At 42.9% G+C, this 19,435-nt stretch overlaps 2 protein-coding genes across 5 annotated transcripts in view; one reads left to right on the plus strand and one right to left on the minus strand.

Moving 5' to 3' along the window:
- Positions 1-205: 205 nt before the first annotated feature.
- Positions 206-7,014, plus strand: tm4sf4 (transmembrane 4 L six family member 4). The gene is made up of 5 exons (XM_071346705.1): positions 206-561; positions 1,887-1,976; positions 4,854-4,999; positions 5,186-5,373; positions 5,884-7,014. The coding sequence occupies exons 1-5, from the start codon at positions 388-390 to the stop codon at positions 5,886-5,888; spliced, it is 603 nt and encodes a 200-aa protein (XP_071202806.1). The 5' UTR covers positions 206-387; the 3' UTR covers positions 5,889-7,014.
- Positions 7,015-8,945: 1,931 nt separating this feature from the next.
- The window catches only part of LOC139541729 (WW domain-containing transcription regulator protein 1-like), a 66,034-nt gene continuing 55,544 nt past the window's right edge, over positions 8,946-19,435 (minus strand). For 2 of the 4 annotated variants that reach the window (XM_071346704.1, XM_071346701.1), the window contains 4 exons: positions 14,704-14,939; positions 12,885-13,015; positions 12,186-12,301; positions 9,701-10,221 (listed from right to left, as the gene is read on the minus strand). In XM_071346704.1, coding sequence (XP_071202805.1) covers positions 10,037-10,221; positions 12,186-12,301; positions 12,885-13,015; positions 14,704-14,939 — 668 coding nt within the window. In that variant the 3' untranslated portion in view covers positions 9,701-10,036. Of the gene's footprint in view, positions 10,222-12,185; positions 12,302-12,884; positions 13,019-14,703; positions 14,940-19,435 lie in introns of all 4 variants that reach the window. The other 2 variants (XM_071346700.1, XM_071346703.1) reach the window with 2 other exon arrangements.

Here is a 19,435-nt window from a genome sequence, read left to right on the forward strand (position 1 = left end):
CAATAGGTCACCAATGTGTTCAATAACTCCAGTCTCGCTCTCTGTCAGGGCTGAGGCCAGGCAGACAAATCGTGTAGTAGAATATTAACCAGACCAGATGGTTGCCATGGCACAACTGCTGTAAATTCAATTTAAGGCAGTGTCATCATGACATCATCATCCAGCCAGCGGTGTGTATATATATATACACCCCTCCCCAATCTGAGGGACTGAGACCGTTTGCTGGTTCTGGACAGGTAGGCTATAGTCCTAGATAGGGACCTACAGTACAGTACAGTTTAGGCGTGTACGAGTTTGTGTGGGAGCCCTTTGGACTTTTAGAGAATCCCTCTTGTCCCTGTGTTGTGTGGCTGTTTTAGCTGCTGAGGTGATCGTGAACCATCGACCATGTGTTCGGGTAGCTTTGCCAAGTGTCTGGGTATCACCCTGATCCCCCTGGCCGTCCTGTGTGTTCTCTGCAACATCCTGCTCTTCTTCCCTGGGGGGCTGGTCGCAGAAGACAATAACCACATCACCGAGGAGGTGTTTTACTTTGGGGGTATCATGGGATCTGGTGTTATGGTAAGTCAACTGTTGCCGGGGGAGTGGGAAATGCCAGGGCTTTTGGAATGGGGCCTTTAAATAACTTCTGATACTGTAACTCTTTAATGTCAAAGTGTCTAATTTCAACGGTTGTATTTGAATGTCTCTATTCAACATGTGGTGAAACATAGAAAATTATAAATATTGGATTGAGTCTATCAGAAAACAGGTGAACAGTTAGACAGAGATACAGGTGTAGTTGCTGGCCTAGAGGTTCTGTCTACGTGACAGAATGGGTTTAGTGAGATGGATGGCCCTTTTAAAAAGCTTTGTTTCCTACTACACAATCTAGGCTCAGGATATTCATTGAGAGGTCAGGATATTCATTGAGAGGTCAGCATATTCATTGAGAGGTCAGGATATTCATTGAGAGGTCAGGATATTCATTGAGAGGTCAGGATATTCATTGAGAGGTCAGGATTTTCATTGAGAGGTCAGGATATTTATTGAGAGGTCAGGATATTCATTGAGAGGTCAGGATATTGATTGAGAGGTCAGCATATTGATTGAGAGGTCAGGATATTCATTGAGAGGTCAGGATATTTATTGAGAGGTCAGCATATTGATTGAGAGGTCAGGATATTGATTGAGAGGTCAGGATATTTATTGAGAGGTCAGGATATTTATTGAGAGGTCAGGATATTCATTGAGAGGTCAGGATATTCATTGAGAGGTCAGGAGTGGGATTGAGAGGTCAGGATATTGATTGAGAGGTCAGGATATTGATTGAGAGGTCAGGAGTGGGATTGGTGGAAGTCATGTGTAGTCTATTATGCTCTGTGTCCATGCATAGTGTATATTGCATTCACGTCTTCACTACAAGTCCCCTGTATGAATCAGAAACAAAATGTATGAGAACGACAGGTGTTTCCCTTTAACTTAAGTGATAATATTGCGGACAAGATTTTGTACCAGTGAGTGTATTGTTTGATGTAGAATCTTTATATGAGGTGCAATTGAAATGATCAAAATGAAAGCCTTTGTGGGTGGTCTTGTCCATTATGCTTGTGTTATTACAGAACTGTTAGAATTTTAGGAAAAGTTTAGGAAATTATCACAATGTTCAACGTTGCCAATTTATTTCTGCTTCTAAAGCCAACCTGCTGTTGTCCTTCATGTCGCTGATGACAGAAACACTAGAATCCGTACTAATCTGATTCCAGCTAATATGATTGTCTGGCTATAGGGAGTATTTAGAACTGGAGAGCAGTTTTCCTGGTATTATCCTAATGGTTGTGAGTAGTATGATGTCTTTCTGTCCAATATTTGTGTATCCTAATGGTTCTGTATCTCTTTCTGAGCAGATGATCTTCCCGGCGCTGGTCTTCCTGGGCCTTAAAAACAATGACTGCTGCGGTTGCTGTGGCAATGAGAGTTGTGGAAAGAGATTTGCGGTGAGTACATAGGGACAAACATATCCATAGCAACTTTCCTATATAGTGTAGGTGTTCTCTTCAGTTAAGGGTCCGATTCAGACTTAGGAAATGTACGCCTGTCCTACGCACGCCTTTTCTACGCACTTCTCAGTAGATTGTACTCAGACTTATCTTATGCAGGTCCATAATGCTTTGCAGGCGTGGTTCCCCTGTGCACGGAATACATTTTATTCAACCGCTGAAAACCCTCCCATTTGTTGGCCAACAGACCTTCTCGTGGAATTTTTCATACAATAGGGTTATTTATCTAAAGCCGTCTCTTTAAATTTGGTTTACCTTTACGACACACTCACTAGAACACATGGCGAGAACGGTTCAGAATATTAGGGATCAATGACAAAAAGCTATCTAAATACATGCATTTCATCTCCTGTTCAGCACCAATTGGTAGATTTAAAAAATACTCTGATCTTGTATATTATTTATCATTAGGAAAGCATAATTTAAAAAAAAACAGGTTTGGAGACCCTCATTATATTGGTGAATCAAAAATACAGTGGTTGATTGACTAATCATGTTTAATCCATAAAATATTTGAAGGTGAGAAAAGTGTAGAATAGGGATTGGACAGTAGTCTAATAAATCTACCCTGATAATCCTCACTAGTCATGGAACTGTGATGACAATGGTCCAGCTGTGGTGAACCGTGCTCCAGGCTCCATGTTTAAACTGCTACAGTATGGTCTGTGTTCCATAATGATTCAAATAGGTTACATGTCCCAAATTATTGCACTACTTGTGATACGTTAGCCTGATATGACCCACTATAGCTAGAGATCCTCAGGAACAACCACACTAACGTGACAGAGGAAAGAGAGGTAAACTAACGATTTAAAGGAATGATGCTAAATTTAAGGAAACTAACACTAAAGAGACATTTACAATTGTATGTGGGTATAAATGACGGTGGCTACCGATAGTGGCTCATATTTAACACGGTACAAATTGTAAAATATACAGTGAAAAGTCTGAGCATATAATTAAAACGTTGTAGAAATCATAAATCAACTCGGTAGGTTTGACGCTACACTGTAATTTGCGCAAGGCTACAGAAGCCTATAGCTTTGGTGTCCACATTTCATCCCAAGTTACAAGGCTAGTGATTCATAAACGTACTGTGGAAAAGGTGCTATGTTGATATGTTTCACCTTGCTGTCATATGACTGGTTTCACATTTGTCTCCATCAATTATATGGTCAAATAGATCTAAAACAATTGTCATTTATATTTACAATCCCTTTATCAAATCGGCTTACTCATTTACCCAGCTCTTATCAATAGCTCTTATCGAGTTGTAAATGACAGTGTATGGGAAATTGTGTTATTTCTTATCATGAATAATAAAGTAGACGTTGTTCCACTCGGAACCTTATTCATTGTTTCATAGTTTCATTATGAGGGAATGATGTCACGGTCAAAATAAGGTGTAGACACAGCTCCGCCACACCTTCATTGTTGGGGCGGCAGGTAGCCTAGCGGTTAGAGCGTTGGTCTTGTAACCGTAAAGGTTATGAGGTAAAACGAGGTAAAAATCTGCTGTTCTGCCCCCTGAACAAGGCAGTTAACCCACTGTTGTAGGCCGTCATTGAAAATAGGAATCTGTTCTTAACTGACTTGCCTAGTGAAAGAAAGTAGATGTTGTTCCACTCGGAACCTTATTCATCGTTTCATAGTGCGTAAAATGTGATGGAATGATGTCACGGTCAGAATACGGTGTATCTGTAGACACAGCTCTGCCACACCTTAATCTCTTTGATCCCCCCCAAGTGAATAGAATGCTATTCTAAATGGATCAGTTCAAAGGTCAAAATGTACAGAGAAAAGAGCATAAAAAGGGAATTATGTTCCATTTAGGCATGCCGAACTCGGGTCTGGGAATTTACCCATAAAGCACAGGGCGCATACTTGTAGACCTAACCAGTCTCTCTGTCTCTCTCTCTCTCACACACACACACACACACACACACACACACACACACACACACACACACACACACACACACACACACACACACACACACACACACACACACACACACACACACACACACACACACACACACACACACACACACACACACACACACACACACACACACACACACACACACACAGAGAGAGAGAGTAGATATAACACCTAGATGTTTGATCGGCCCAAAGCAGGGAGTTCAACGGACATTTCCCATGTCTCCTAGGGACAGAGCCCCCATTATATTGGTGGCCAGCAGATAGGAGAAACAAAGAGCTCTTACCACCTGATCAATAGTATCATTCCATCTCCACACTGGTACCATACTGCATCGTAGGAGGGTGCTGTTGCTTTCAACTGATTTTGGGCAAAAGGAGCAATTGATAGTTTGTCCAATGTTGCATTGGTTAGTTCAAGGAAATAACTCCTGCTGAAATACAGTATCAAACTGGGCCCGGTATGAGACCTGGGCCCGGTATGAGACCTGGGCCCGGTATGAGACCTGATCCCGGTATGAGACCTGGGCCCGGTATGAGACCTGGGCCCGTATCCACAAAGCATCTCAGAGTAGGGTTGATCTAGGATCCGTTTTGCCTTTTTTTAGATCTCAATGAATCAGATTTATATGGACAGATCCTAGATCAGTACTCACCTACTCTGAGACGCTTTATACGGGCCCTGAAGTCCATCCCACTAACAGTATGAATCCTGAAGACTAGTGTTAGTTCTTCCTACCACAGGTTTTAGCTCAGTGGACTAACATGGTCTTCTTAAGTCACTTGTCTTGGATAGACCGGGTTCAATACCCAGATTGATTGATTGATTAAATTGGACCTCTGTAACTATGATCAATTTCTTCTCCTCAGATGTTCACCTCTATCATCTTTGCTGCGGTGGGGGTTCTGGGGGCCGGCTACTCCTTCATTGTGTCTGCTGTTGCCATTCATAACGGACCCAAATGTCTCTATACGAATGGCACAACAGAGTCGTGGACCAACCCGTTTGTCAACGGGTAAGAACCGTTTTACCGCTCAAACACACTGTTGGTAATACATTGTTCATGTTGTGACACAATGTATGTAAATCACTCGCTCGCTCGCTCATTCACCCGCATTCATCATGAATTACACATGACACAATTTATGTGCAGTGTGCTGAGTCTTATTTAACTTTTTCTGAACTATCTGTTGTCCACCAGTGACTACCTGAATAACCACACCCTGTGGGAGGGCTGTAGAAAGCCTGAAGGCATCGTGACCTGGCACCTGACTCTGTTCTCCATGCTGCTGGTCATGGGTCTGCTGCAGGTTGTGCTCTGTGCCATCCAGGTCATCAACGGTCTCATCGGGGCCATTTGTGGAGACTGCTGCGGCTGCTGTGGGGGGGGTAAGAGGACCCTGTTGTATTGAAACACCCCATGTCAAATCAACCTCTAGTCTAGCCCATAAGCCCAATTGGTACACATTTTTCTCCAGTTGACCACACCTGATTTAATTAAATGTATTAAATATGAGACTCGGAGCTGCTCAGCCCCAGACCTAGCTCCACCCCCAGTCCCAGTCCCAGTCCTAGCCCCACCCCCCAGTCCTAGCCCCACCCCCAGTCCCAGACCTAGCCCCACCCCCAGTCCTAGCCCCACCCCTAGCCCCACCCCCAGTCCTAGCCCCTCCCCCAGTCCCATCCCTCCAATAAGAGCTAGACCCTATTCTTCCACCTGTGTCACTGACCTCTCAGCCATGTGTTATCTGACCATGAACTACATGAACTTCAGTAAGCTAAGCAACAATTAGCTCATCCATGATTGACCCACTAATACACTGTATAAATATGTTTTTGTTTGAGTAAGAATTTATTAGAATATTTTTGGAAAGTTATTGTCCTGTGTTTGTTTTTCAGAGTAGTGATGATGCAGTCTGAGGATCCGTGAGCCCTTCAGAAGAAGACCGAAGACTTCTTATATCAACACCACTGACTGGCTTTCTATGAGGTCCATATGATTTTGTTAAATATTTGTAGAAAAAATATTTTTAAAAACGACCATTTCCAACCTACCTAGCTTGACGGCCATTTGCTTGGTGGTAGGTCTTATGACAGCGGAGGACATTTAAGAGCCACATTAAGTATTTCTATTTTTCACTTTTTAAATGGTAATATGTAATTAAATCAAACTTCTTATTCAATACGTTAAAAACATGAAAGCACTTTCAACATTTCATATTATAATTCCATATTATGTACCTTAAAAGACAGAACACTTGGCATCAATTAAATCTATTAAATATTAGTCTCTGGGCTTATTTAAATTGCAAATAATTTTCAATATTCAAAAACACATGAAAACCCCCTTCATAGAGGTTTATGACAGAGTGTGTGTACACTGTGGGCCACACCCGTGTCAGTCTTATCAGAGAAGGCTTGTGGGTGTCATTTTATAACTTTATTCTTGCTAGTTCCTGTTAAATGGAGGGACATGACGAGATTCCCTCCTCTGTGTCAATGTTTACTGTAGCGTCACAGGGTTACTAAGGAGTCTGTCGTGTTGGGTTTTCAGCGACTTTATGGTTGGCTCCGCTATATTATACAAAACACACTGCAATGTAGCTTTCTACAACCCTATTTACATATATAGATGGTAGAACCTGAACATTTACATTCTTGTTAGAACATTCACCCAGTACTCTCTGGAAAACAGAGGCAATTGTTACCGAGTGGATTATCCTAGCTAAATAAATACAAATTAAATTAAACTTCTACTTTATAAACATTTCTCTGGGTAGAGCTAGTTGGCCTTGGTGGGAGGGGGGGGGGGGGGTGTAATTGGACTGCTCCCTAATGTATGGAGTGGAATCATGAAGGTGATGGTATGTTGTTTTGTATACTAGCTTATTTTACCTAGAGAGTAATAATGTTCGTAATTTTTGGTTCCGTATACGGTTGTGTGTGATCTGTGGCTTGTTGTGATATCAGTGATCAAGACTGATCTTCTGTTATAAATGGCATCAATAAAATAAAAAACACAAAGATCCACGGTTCTGACGCCATTTTATTCTTTATTTATTCATTTTTTTTAAAAACATGTTACTGTAATTTTCAGAGACTTCTTGCCGAGGTTACATCACGTAAAAATGAAGTCCACACTGCCAGGATAGGATACAGTATGCGGCCATTTTGTTAGTCTGATTTTCACCACCAATGAGCATGCCTTCAACATTCCAAGAACCCTGTAACTACTGACAACACACCACCGTCCCATCCTACCATGCAGCTGTAGCCTAGCCACTGCGCTATACTGCGCTATATATTGCTACAGTGTTATCCTGTCTATTCCATTTCCTGTCAAAACATGCGCTCCACACCAAACCATTTCCTCAAACCCTTAACGGTATAACACCACCACTGTGTTCTATGGTCTCATAGAATCTCTCTCTTCATCTGGTCTTTATATATCCCCCAAAGTATAGATTTACAAAAAGACAATCTGATACAAATGCTATCATCCTTTTTCTCAAACATTTAACTTGTGCCCTTCATACTGGTGCAACCTTGAATTGTGTCCCCAGTAATGGTGCACAGACAGCCCTGCCAAGTTTCGCCCCTCAGAGCCTGGAACAGCACATCATTCAACCGAAAACACAAAACCTCCCTGACACAGAGACACCAAGAGAGGCAGCTGTGTGACTGGATTAATAACCTTGTTTGATTCTAAAAAGACCTCATCACCTCTCACTGGAGCCCTTTTAATCAGCTGTGCATGAGTTAGCATGTTGCTAGCCCCGTCAGCTGGGCCTGGGCATGAGTTAGCGTGTTGCTAGCCCTGTCAGCTGGGCCTGGGGATGAGTTAGCATGTTGCTAGCCCTGTCAGCTGGGCCTGGGCAAGAGTTAGCGTGTTGCTAGCCCTGTCAGCTGGGCCTGGGCAAGAGTTAGCGTGTTGCTAGCCCTGTCAGCTGGGCATGGGCATGAGTTAGCATGTTGCTAGCCCTGGGCATGAGTTAGCATGTTGCTAGCCCTGTCAGAGCTAGCCTTCTTTGGCCATGCCTGGGTAAGAAAGGCCTCCAATCTCTGAAACCAATCCACACCGTCACACCCTTTCCCCCAATCCACACCACTCCAAGGACACAGGTGGTAATGATGTGATAACTGTGTGCCCCCCCCTTCTCACGCCCCTCTTCACCTTGTCCCTTCTCACACCCCTCTCACCCTCCCAGTGTGTTTTGGTGTGCATCACACCCCCCCCCCCCCCCCCCACCCCCCTAAACTCAACAACCCCCCCTAATTCACCTGCCCCTACCCAGGATCCATCACTTCCTCGCCTTCTTAGTTCTAACGTTCTACATAGTAACCAGACTCAGTATAGTCACAATATAAGGTCGGGCTATAGACCACCTAACGCTAGGAATAGCAAATATGTCAATCAACATGCAAATACAAAAACTGAGACAAATGTAGATTTTTAAAAAAGGATCCGAGCAGATTGTGTTGTGGGGCTGGCACGTTAAAACAAGATCCGAATGCCAACCTCCATGCCAATCCAATCTGACAATTCACAAAAAATCCTCTAAAAACGTAAAGGCACAATAACCTCTGACCATATAAAAAGACTATTGTTGCATATTTCCCCGTTAGAACAGATAGAATAATTTTTGTGTGTGTCCTTTTTGCAAAACCCCCCCAAAAAACAGACCGAAGACCAAGGAGAGTTTGCGTATGAAGGATTATCAAGCGTCAACGCATATTGAAACAAAAACGTCTGGTGATCATCTAACTTCAACATTCACTTCATGATCAGATATATTTCAATCATTTTGCTGATTTGTAGTGCTTTGAAATCTCAATTTCATAAAAATAAAAAAATTGAACAAAAATAATAAAATCATAGCTCTTGATAAATACAAAAAAAATGCAAACTATATTATAAGTCCTACAAATGGCACCAGATGCAAAAGAACCCATGTAGGCTATTTTACAGATCAGAAAAAAAACAAATACTATAGTATGATATAAAAAAAAAGTGTAGTATTAGAATACAGAATTTTACATTGTTGCATAACCGAGGCATGATATTTTAGTGTTCAATTAGCTACATTGGAGTACAATTATTAAAATGACAAAAAAAAAAAAACTAAAAACAGTTCTGTTTAAAAATCAAACTAAGTACAATTTTAAAGTTTTAAAGCTTTTGTAGTGATATTGTAGCGAACAATAGGAAACTTTATTTGGTATACAACACACTTTGTTCCCATGGCTACTAATGCTGATGTAGAAGTGAATCTGTAGTTGTTGTTGTTTAATGAACAGAAACAACAGTAACAGTGTGGGTTTTTTAATTCAAACCCAAACTGACAGTTAAAATACTGTTGGTGATTGATCATTTGTTAGATAAGAAGGTCTACAGTGCTGTAGCCGACAGAGGTGCACCTTATACTAAGAACCTACAGATGGACAGCCTTGTAGCCAGTAAAAGATCCATTTCATAACTACAGTAGCTTAAGCAATAGCGCCACCTATTGGTAAAAAAAGCCTCCCTGCATACATTTAGTCATGACAAAGCAATACCATTGGACGCCAATAATTATTCTAATTTTTTTTTCCTCACCAAGTACTTGTTCCACATAGTGTCACCCCAAGAGAGACAGGAAAGCTGTAAAAAATAACATCTATTGTGATTCAAAAACCAGGGCGAGTCTTACAGAACATACAAAACGACTAACTTGTGTTACCATACAGTATTCACTTTAATACGTGTCATGATTTGATTTGATTTTGTTCTCTCAAGGCTTTGGTTAATACTCTTTATATATCTTTAACCTGAACTGAATCAGATTGATAGGCGGTCGGGCACACAGAGGGTAATATTACTGGACACGTGAAAAATAAATCAAGCTGATTTGAATAGGTCGCTAAAAGGCAGCACAGACAGAGTCTTTAGATACGTGGAGTCTTTTGTCCTGTTTGTTGGGCGTGTGTGTGTTGGTCTGTGTGTTTAGGGTTGTACATGTGTGTGTGTGTGAGTGTGTACATGTGTATGTTTGTAGAAGATGTGTGTGTGTGTTTACAGCCAGGTGAGGAAGGGCTCGCTCTTGTTGAGGACTGACTCCACATCGTTAAGAATGGGGATGAGGTCCGCTCCCTCCAGGGTTCCCAGGTCCACGTTGGTCCCTGGCAGGGAGTCGAGGAAGTCTGGGAAGCTGCTGTGCTGGGACACGTTCATACTGCCCGCCTGGGCCATGCTCTCACCTGGAGGGAAGGGGGGAGAGAAGGGGGAGTCAGAGTCAGTGAGAGAGAGTAATGATAGCAGTTTAATGGTGATGGTGGTGGTTCTTGGTAGTAGTAATGGTGACGGTGGTGGTAGTAGTAGTAATGGTGACGGTGGTGGTAGTAATGGTGATAGTAGTAATGGTGACGGTAGTAGTAGTAGTAGTAATGGTGATGGTGGTGGTGGTAGTAGTAATGGTGATGGTAGTAGTAGTAGTAGTAGTAGTAGTAATAATGATGATGGTGGTGGTGGTAGTAGTAATGGTGATGGTGGTAGTAGTAATGGTGATGGTGATAGTAGTAATGGTGACGGTGGTAGTAGTAATGGTGCTAGTAGTAATGGTGATGGTAGTAGTAGTAATAATGATGATGGTGGTGGTGGTAGTAGTAATGGTGATGGTGGTAGTAGTAATGGTGATGGTGGTAGTAGTAATGGTGATGGTGGTAGTAGTAATGGTGATAGTAGTAATGGTGACGGTGGTAGTAGTAATGGTGCTAGTAGTAATGGTGATGGTAGTAGTAGTAATAATGATGATGGTGGTGGTGGTAGTAGTAATGGTGATGGTGGTAGTAGTAATAATGATGATGGTGGTGGTGGTAGTAGTAGTAATGGTGGTAGTAGTAATGGTGATAGTAGTAATGGTGACGGTGGTAGTAGTAATGGTGATGGTGGTAATGGTGATGGTCGTAGTAGTAATGGCGATGGTAGTAGTAGTAATGGCGATGTTAGTAGTAGTAATGGTGATGGTAGTAGTAGTAATGGTGATGGTAGTAATGGTAGTGGTAGTAGTAATGGTGATGGTAGTGGTAATGGTGATGGTAGTGGTAATGGTAGTAGTAATGGTGATGGTACTAGTAATGGTGATGGCAGTGGTAGTAATGGTGATGGTAGCAGGGGTGGTAGTAGTAATGGTAGTGGTAGTAGTAATGGTAGTGGTAGTAATGGTAGTGGTAGCGGGGGTGGAAGTAGTAATGGTGATGGTGGTAGTAGTAATGGTGATGGTGGTGGTGACGGTGGTAGTAGTAATAGTGCCGGTGGTAGTAGTGACGGTAGTGGTAGCAGGGGTGGTAGTAGTAATGGTGATGGTAGTAGTAGTAGTAATGGTAGTGGTAGTAGTAATGGTAGTGGTAGTAGTAATGGTGATGGTAGTGGTAGTAGTAATGGTGATGGTAGTGGTAGTAATGGTGATGGTAGCAAGGGTGGTAGTAGTAATGGTAGTGGTAGTGGTGTAATGGTGATGGTAGTGGTAGTGGTAGTAATGGTGATGGTAGTGGTAGTAATGGTGATGGTAGCAAGGGTGGTAGTAGTAATGGTAGTGGTAGTAATGGTGATGGTAGCAGGGGTGGTAGTAGTAATGGTAGTAGTAGTAATGGTGATGGTAGCAGGGGTGGTAGTAGTAATGGTAGTGGTAGTAATGGTGATGGTAGCAAGGGTGGTAGTAGTAATGGTAGTAGTAGTAATGGTGATGGTAGCAGGGGTGGTAGTAGTAATGGTAGTGGTAGTAATGGTGATGGTAGCAAGGGTGGTAGTAGTAATGGTAGTGGTAGTAATGGTGATGGTAGCAGGGGTGGTAGTAGTAATGGTAGTAGTAGTAATGGTGATGGTAGCAGGGGTGGTAGTAGTAATGGTAGTGGTAGTAATGGTGATGGTAGCAGGGGTGGTAGTAGTAATGGTAGTGGTAGTGGTGTAATGATGAGGATGACAGTTCCATTTTCCATGTTTAGCCTTTTATCGTCACTATTATTTGTTATATTTCTACTATTGTCTCACCATTTTGTTGTTGTTTTTTATTTGTATTATTGTTCATTATTTTTATTACAATGATTATTAAATACATTGTTGCTTTGGCAAAATTGACGCAATGTTTTTCATGCCAATAAAGCAGCTTGAATTTGAGAGCGAGAGAACGAGAAGGTGAGAGAGACGTCGGGAGAAAGCGTACTACCTGTGTCCATCTCCTCCATGTTATTAAGGAAGTCCTCTGGGGTGGTGGGGATGCTGTAACAGCCCAGACCCAGGCCACTGTCTGTGCTCTGCTCCCGGGAATGCTGGAAGTGACCACTGTGGATCACAGAGGAAGGGAAAAAACGTATTAATAAACTGATCCCGTCTAATAACCAGGCTGAGAGAAGAAGGAGACGAGGGAGAGAGGGAGAGGGGGTGTTGAGAAAGAAGGGAGAATGAGGGGAATAAGAGAGAGAGGGAGAGGGGGTGTTGAGAAAGAAGGGAGAATGAGGGGAATAAGAGAGAGAGGGAGAGGGGGTGTTGAGAAAGAAGGGAGAATGAGGGGAATAAGAGAGAGAGGGAGAGGGGGTGTTGAGAAAGAAGGGAGAATGAGGGGAATAAGAGAGAGCGGGAGAGGGGGTGTTGAGAAAGAAGGGAGAATGAGGGGAATAAGAGAGAGAGGGAGACAGATGAGAAGAAACAGAGGCACATCATTACAACACTGTAAATAGTCATAATATGACATTTGAAATTACTTTATTCTTTTGGAAATTCTGTGAATGTAATGTTTACTGTTCATTTTTGATAGTTTATTTCACCTTTGCTTATTATAACTACTTCACTTGCTTTGGAAATGTTAACATATGTTTCCCATGCCAATAAGGCCCTTTGATTTGAATTGAGTCAGGAGTGCACATGCCTGTTCAGGAAGGGGTCGGATCCGTTGGTGGGCATGTTGCCCTGGGTCATGGGCTGGGCAGGGTTGCCACCGGGGGTGGGTGCTGGTGCCATGCTCTCAGAGTCCACAGGGAGCTGTCTACACAGTGCCACCTCCTAGGGGGAAGCAATAGGCAGCAGGGGGAGGGAGAGGAGGGGGAGAGAGGAGAGAGAAGAGGGGAGAGAGAAGAGGGAGCGAGAAGAGGGGAGAGGATGGGGAGAGGATGGGGAGAGAGGAGGGGAGGGAGTGAGACGAGGGGAGGAGGGGGAGAGAGAAGAGGGGAGGAGGGGGAGAGAGAAGAGGGGAGGAGGGGGAGAGAGAAGAGAGAAGAGGGGAGGAGAGGACGGGGAGCGAGAAGAGGGGAGGAGAGGACGGGGAGCGAGAAGAGGGGAGGAGGGGGAGCGAGAAGAGGAGGGGGAGCGGAGAGGAGGAGAGAGAAGAGGAGAGAAGAGGGGTGAGAGGAGAGATTCAAGATTACTGAAACTATGTTCATTATTGTCCAGGAACACATTGTGTGCTACATCACTTATTGTCCAGGAACACATTGTGTGCTACATCACTTATTGTCCAGGAACACATTGTGTGCTACATCACTTATTGTCCAGGAACACATTGTGTGCTACATCACTTATTGTCCAGGAACACATTGTGTGCTACATCACTTATTGTCCAGGAACACATTGTGTGCTACATCACTTATTGTCCAGGAACACATTGTGTGCTACATCACTTATTGTCCAGGAACACATTGTGTGCTACATCACTTGAGAAACATTTGCTGAGTTCATAACAGAATCTGCTTCTGAACAAAGCAGCCAGTGTGCATCTCTGTCTCTCTCTATGTGAGCCTGCCTTCCTGTAAGTAGATGATTAACAGAATAGAGTAGCTGGTAGCTACCCCTTTCGGCCACTAGTGGGAGCTAATGTTTACCCCCCCCCAAAGTCATAGGCCCAAAGCATGCACTCAAAACCAATCTATTGTCCAACTAAGAGATCCATTTGCTGTCTTTGAGAGTCTTCTGGGAAACCTTTTTTCTCATTGTGCTCGGAGGAGGCACGTGATATGCTGGCTTGTGGCCTGTGTGTATGCTGGTTCTTCTATCCTTGTGGGGACCTAAAATACCCAAAAGTCCCCAATAGTAATAGGATAGTAAAACAAGAAAAATGTTCCTCGTTGGGACAAAGGCTATTTTAAGCTTAGGGGATAGGGTTATAATTAGGGTTAGGGGTTAAGTTTAGGGTTTGGGTAAAGAAAATAAGATTTTGAATGGAAATTAATTTTAGGTCCCCACGAGGATAGAACAAAACGTGTGTGTGTGTGTGTGTGTGTGTGTGTGTGTGTGTGTGTGTGTGTGTGTGTGTGTGTGTGTGTGCATACATGCTAGTGTGGGTTTAGCCTGAATACATTTTTTAAAATGTAAAAATCGGGTCTAGGTGTCTTTCTAAGAGGAAAAGAGGAGAGCAGGATTGATTAGGGGTATGTATCAGGTCTCTCCTGACAGTCTCCGGCGAGTTGTAGGTGTGGGATAAACAGAACAGTGTTAAGACGTAGACTGGAGGTCTGAGAATAAAGCAGGGTCTCCTTCTGCAGTGTCTTTAGTAATGCAAAAGAGACGTTGGTCTCAATGAGAATTCCCCTGCCTAAATAAAGGGTAAATACTCTAGGATTGAGCAGCAAACCATTGAGGGCTAGCATTGAAGGCCTAGCGATGAAGGCCTAGCGATGAAGGCCTAGCGATGAAGGGCTAGCGATGAAGGGCTAGCGATGAAGGGCTAGCGATGAAGGGCTAGACTGCCTCACCTGTCTCATGAGCTCCTCCTGGCGTCTCTGGATCCTCTCTCTCTCCAGCTGGATGCGCTGCAGCCTTATCTTCTGCTGGGCACTGACAACCACGCCCAGGGGGCTGGACAGACTCATCATCCCAGCCTGAGAGCTCTGCTGCTGGGGGAGGGAGCCAGGCGAACCCAAGGCCTGGGCCTGTTGGGGCTGCTGCTGGGTGTGTTGCAGGTGCTGCTGGTGGTGGTGTTGGGACATCACTATGGAAAGAGAGAAAGAGAGAAGGGAGAGGGTTGTTATCAGGGCTAGAAAACAATTCCAGTGGAGAACAGAGACAAAAAAGGTGAGAGGCTTTAAGTCTCTTATTTTGTTTAAGACTGATAGTAATGCCATAGTCTGACTGTGCTGATATGTACACAGTACTACTACAGGTCTAGTCAATCAGGTGAACAGGAGCTGATTCTGAAAACTGAGCTCAGCTCACTAGTTCCACATCACCTCTTTTCACACCATTGCTCTGGGAAAGAGCCAGAGTCCAGATAGTGTGTCAGTGTAGAGATGGATCACCCAGCTGACTGAAGATTGATTATGTTTCTGTGGTAACATGGACTCTTAACAACGTGATGAAAACTTTGTAGCTCCTTGCTGAAACAAGGTGTTGTAATATGTAGGACGGTCTGACCGACTAAAATAAATCTTTGGGTCGACCGAGTTGTCTGTTCTCTCAACCAATCGATTGGTAGAAATTGTAAAACCTGTATTTTTCCATATAGACACATCCTATGTGTTTTAATCAAATCAACTATATGCACTGAGCTTGTCTGATGCTTTAAGCGCACTGTTTGATGAAATAGTTAAGGACACACTAATGACTAGAGGGAGTCCGACAGCGATTGATTTGATTGTGCCGAGCCGGGCTCAGACTGCGCTGTGTTGAACTAAAAAAAGACAGAGTGTGTGACAAGCACCCGTTGTCCCTCTATCGTCCCTGCTGCAGCAACCACCACAGAACATCAACAGTGTTTAAGGTGCTGTCCATGTTGCTGAAGCTGCCACGTAATGACAGCCATTTCTGACTGAAAAAAGTTCTGTTACCGAAATCTCTCATTTGTTTAAGGGAAAACATTCCCTATTCCCTTAACCCTTGCTGTCATTATGTGGACACATGTAAACGCCGCATGCACGCAACCAATAGGGCCTGACCTATAGCATATCATAATCACATCAATAAATTGGTTATAACAACTCCGATCATAACATGACAGCAAATTGGATGCAGATGACGTGACAAAAACTCGAAAACGGGGGAAGTCAGATATATGGAATAAATTTGACTAGTTGTGGAAAATACTGGAGATCAAGAAAAAGTGCATATTATGGTGTGCCAAACAGCTGCTGTTAGATTACAAGATTTGTTCTGACTGTTTGGAACAACGTAAACACAAAATAAATCTCTTGTAAGTTTTATTTTATTTTTAAAGCCAATATTACAGCAAAGACTAACAACAGTCGCACGCATTGGTAAATGTAATTACCGACATGGAACGAATTATTTATTGATTTTAACGCTAATTATTATAAGGGTTGCTTTTATTATTTTCCATCTAAAATGCTTGATTGCATTTCAAATCATGAATGGTGAGGAGGTGAGGAGAAAATGTGCACTTTAAAATAAAAATGTAATGTGTACTTTTCGAACGGTTACGGTGACCGTAGCAAGAACACGCAAAGCCAAGGTCTGTGCTCGCATACTCCCTAAAGACCTTCGCCAACATTAGTGTTGTTTTTTCCCCCTCTTGAGCCACCGTAGCAACATAGCCAGAAACCGTTCCTCAAAATTGTCTGAATTATTCCAAGATAAATCAAGAAATCTTACATTAATTTTTGACGTTTTAGTAGAGTACTTTTACACCAAACTAAGATGTTTGGTGCAGTATTTCTCTAGTGAAAAAATTATGCATAAAATGATGAAGGGGTTGTGGACTTCGGCTACCCTGAAAAAAAAGTAGTGCACGAACAACCGGAAAGAATACCTGCCGAAGAAACCAAGACAAACAAAAGCATAAAAAAAATGGTCAATTTATGCGCAAACCTTTGACTGGAAAGCTTTACTGTCATCCAAAATTGCGTGACCCTACAAACCACTCACACCAATACTACTTCAGATGTAAACAGTGAACAGAGATTACACAGTCTGCCAAAACACTCAAATAACCTGACCAAGCTCTCACTGTAAACAGAGCCTCAGCCACGTACTCTAAAAGCACACCAGTAATATGGATAGACTACTGCTGCTGTGTTTAAAAGAAAGCAGATGGTCAGATTAGACTAACCCCCAGCAATAGCATCTAGACTTGGTTATTCCAAACAGCAGCTAAAAAAAGGGGCCAGTACGGTTGGTTTTAGAAAAACTAAACAAAATCAGAGAGCATTGATTTGGGGACATGACTACAGTCTTCAGCCAGGTAATCATCAGATCATTCTACTGAAGACTATTAAATCATTATCAAGCAGTAAATGGGCTGTCTTTGTTACCAGCGGTCGTTAATAATTAGCATATCATTATTAGTCGGACATTGGCCCCTCATGTCCGACTCAAATTCAGTGCGAATACACAGAATCCCCCTGCAGCCACACCACTCTACAAAGTCGTCCAGACGGTTCACCCACCCCCCATTACATGCTCCAGTGTGAGCCGAGCCCACACCAGTCCCAGTAGCACAGCTCTGGGGTCTGTACACCCCACCCCCTGCATCTCATATTTCCTGGTCTTCCACTCTGACATTTCTGCCTGCCCCAACAGGTAGTTTACTAGGCAGTCCCTTCGCCTGTTGGCTACTCTATACCTAGGCCCTGCAACATACCTAGGCCCTCCAACATGGATTTGCCCCAAACATAATGCATTGTATCGAGGACAAAATAGTTTATTTGCAAACAGGCTGCATGTTTTGGAATATTTAAATTTTTTACAGGTTTCCTTCTGTCATTTAGGTTAGTATTGTAGAGTAACTAAAATGTTTGTTGATCCATCCTCAGTCATCTCCTATCACAGCCATTCAACTCTAACTGTTTGGCCTCATGGTGAAATCCCTTAGCGATTTCCTTCCTCTCCGGCAACTGATTTTGGAAGGGTGCCTGTATCGTTGTAGTATCTACCAATAGGTGCCCTTCTTTGCAAACCACTGGAAATACTCCCTGGTCTTCGTAGTTGAATCTGTGAAATTCACTGCTCGACTGAGGGACCTTACTGATAATTGAATGTGTAGAGTACAGAGATTGGGTAGTGATTCAAATATCATGTTAAACACTATTATTGCACACAGAGTGAGTCCATGCAACTTGTGACTTGTTAAGTACATTTTTACTCCTGAACTTATTGAGGCTTGACATAACAAAGATTTGAATAAATTACAAGACATTTTATCTTTACTGAATTTGTAAACATAATTTCACTTTGACATTATGGGGTATTGTGTGTACAGTGACAAAATCTCAATTTAATTCATGTTAAATTCAGGCTGTAAAACAACAAAATGTGGAAAAGGTCAAGGGGTGTGACTTTCTGAAGACACTGTATGTAAAGACAAGATTGAATTGAGAATAATCTGATGGGTGAGAATACACTTGTGAATCATGCCCGACAAGGGCAAATCATGTAACATTTAGCCTAACCTATAGGCTTATATGTTTTGATAAGGTTCACATCACAACTGAAGTAGCCAAATAACTCTAAACCCTAGCCTATAAGCCTTAGACTGAGATCTGCGCGGGACCCATGTTTTGGTACATTGCCCGCCCGCCCCCGCACGATTTCAGACGGCGCCCGCAGGTTTTTATTTTGTGCCAACATCCAATGAGTGCATGTTTTCATAAGACATTTGCTGTTTTGAATAAAGTCATTTTATTTAAACAAACTCCAGCGTAAACAAACTAATTTGAAGCAGCACAGAGAAAAAGTCCCTGCAGGACAGAATACATTTTGGGGGGGGGGGGGGGACGAGTTCACCTTGTAAACTTTCCAAAATCATCTAAAAACTTGAACTGTCAGTAAGAAAAATGCTTCTGATAGGCTGACTAGCGCCCATTCACAAGCCATTGTTTCATTGCCTTTAGAATATGATTAACAGCATAGTTTCCAGTGGGAACCTCAAGCTGACGACTGCTTTTAGAATTCATCACAAGTGACCACAAACTCAAATCACATCGGAGAATAGTTTTTGCCACCACTACTGTTTGAAGCAGGCGCGTGATCCAGTGAGCCCCAGTTAGAGGAGAGACACAAGCAGACAGAATAAAAGCAAGGAATTCATGTGATAGACAAGTGGTTTTATAACAATTCACAACACATTTACAACCATTATGAAATCACTAAAATAATATTTAATCCCAAATTATTCTTTCTGACCAACCGCTGCCCGCCCAGAGCATGAACCATTCCGATCACGCCGCACACTTCTGTGTCGGGTCCCACGGGAGACCCATGGTAACCTAAGGCCCTATCTAGGACCCCTGGAACAGGTTTTTAATTTTTTTAAATTTTATTTTACCGTTATTTTACCAGGTAAGTTGACTGAGAACACGTTCTCATTTGCAGCAACGACCTGGGGAATAGTTACAGGGGAGAGGAGGGGGATGAATGAGACAATTATAAACTGGGGATTATTAGGTGACCATGATGGTTTGAGGGCCAGATTGGGAATTTAGCCAGGACACCGGGGTTAACACCCCTACTCTTACGATAAGTGCCATGGGATCT

This window comes from Salvelinus alpinus, chromosome 16 (assembly GCF_045679555.1).
Source record: "Salvelinus alpinus chromosome 16, SLU_Salpinus.1, whole genome shotgun sequence".
NCBI classification, from domain to species: Eukaryota; Metazoa; Chordata; class Actinopteri; order Salmoniformes; family Salmonidae; genus Salvelinus; species Salvelinus alpinus.

Bases quoted from the DNA above. Each gene is read 5' to 3' on its own strand.
- tm4sf4 (XM_071346705.1), top strand. From the start codon at position 388: ATGTGTTCGGGTAGCTTTGCCAAGTGTCTGGGTATCACCCTGATCCCC. The intron at 1,977-4,853 runs GTGAGTACATAG...TCTTCTCCTCAG, and splicing joins GTTGTGGAAAGAGATTTGCG to ATGTTCACCTCTATCATCTT. The intron at 5,000-5,185 runs GTAAGAACCGTT...GTTGTCCACCAG, and splicing joins ACCAACCCGTTTGTCAACGG to TGACTACCTGAATAACCACA.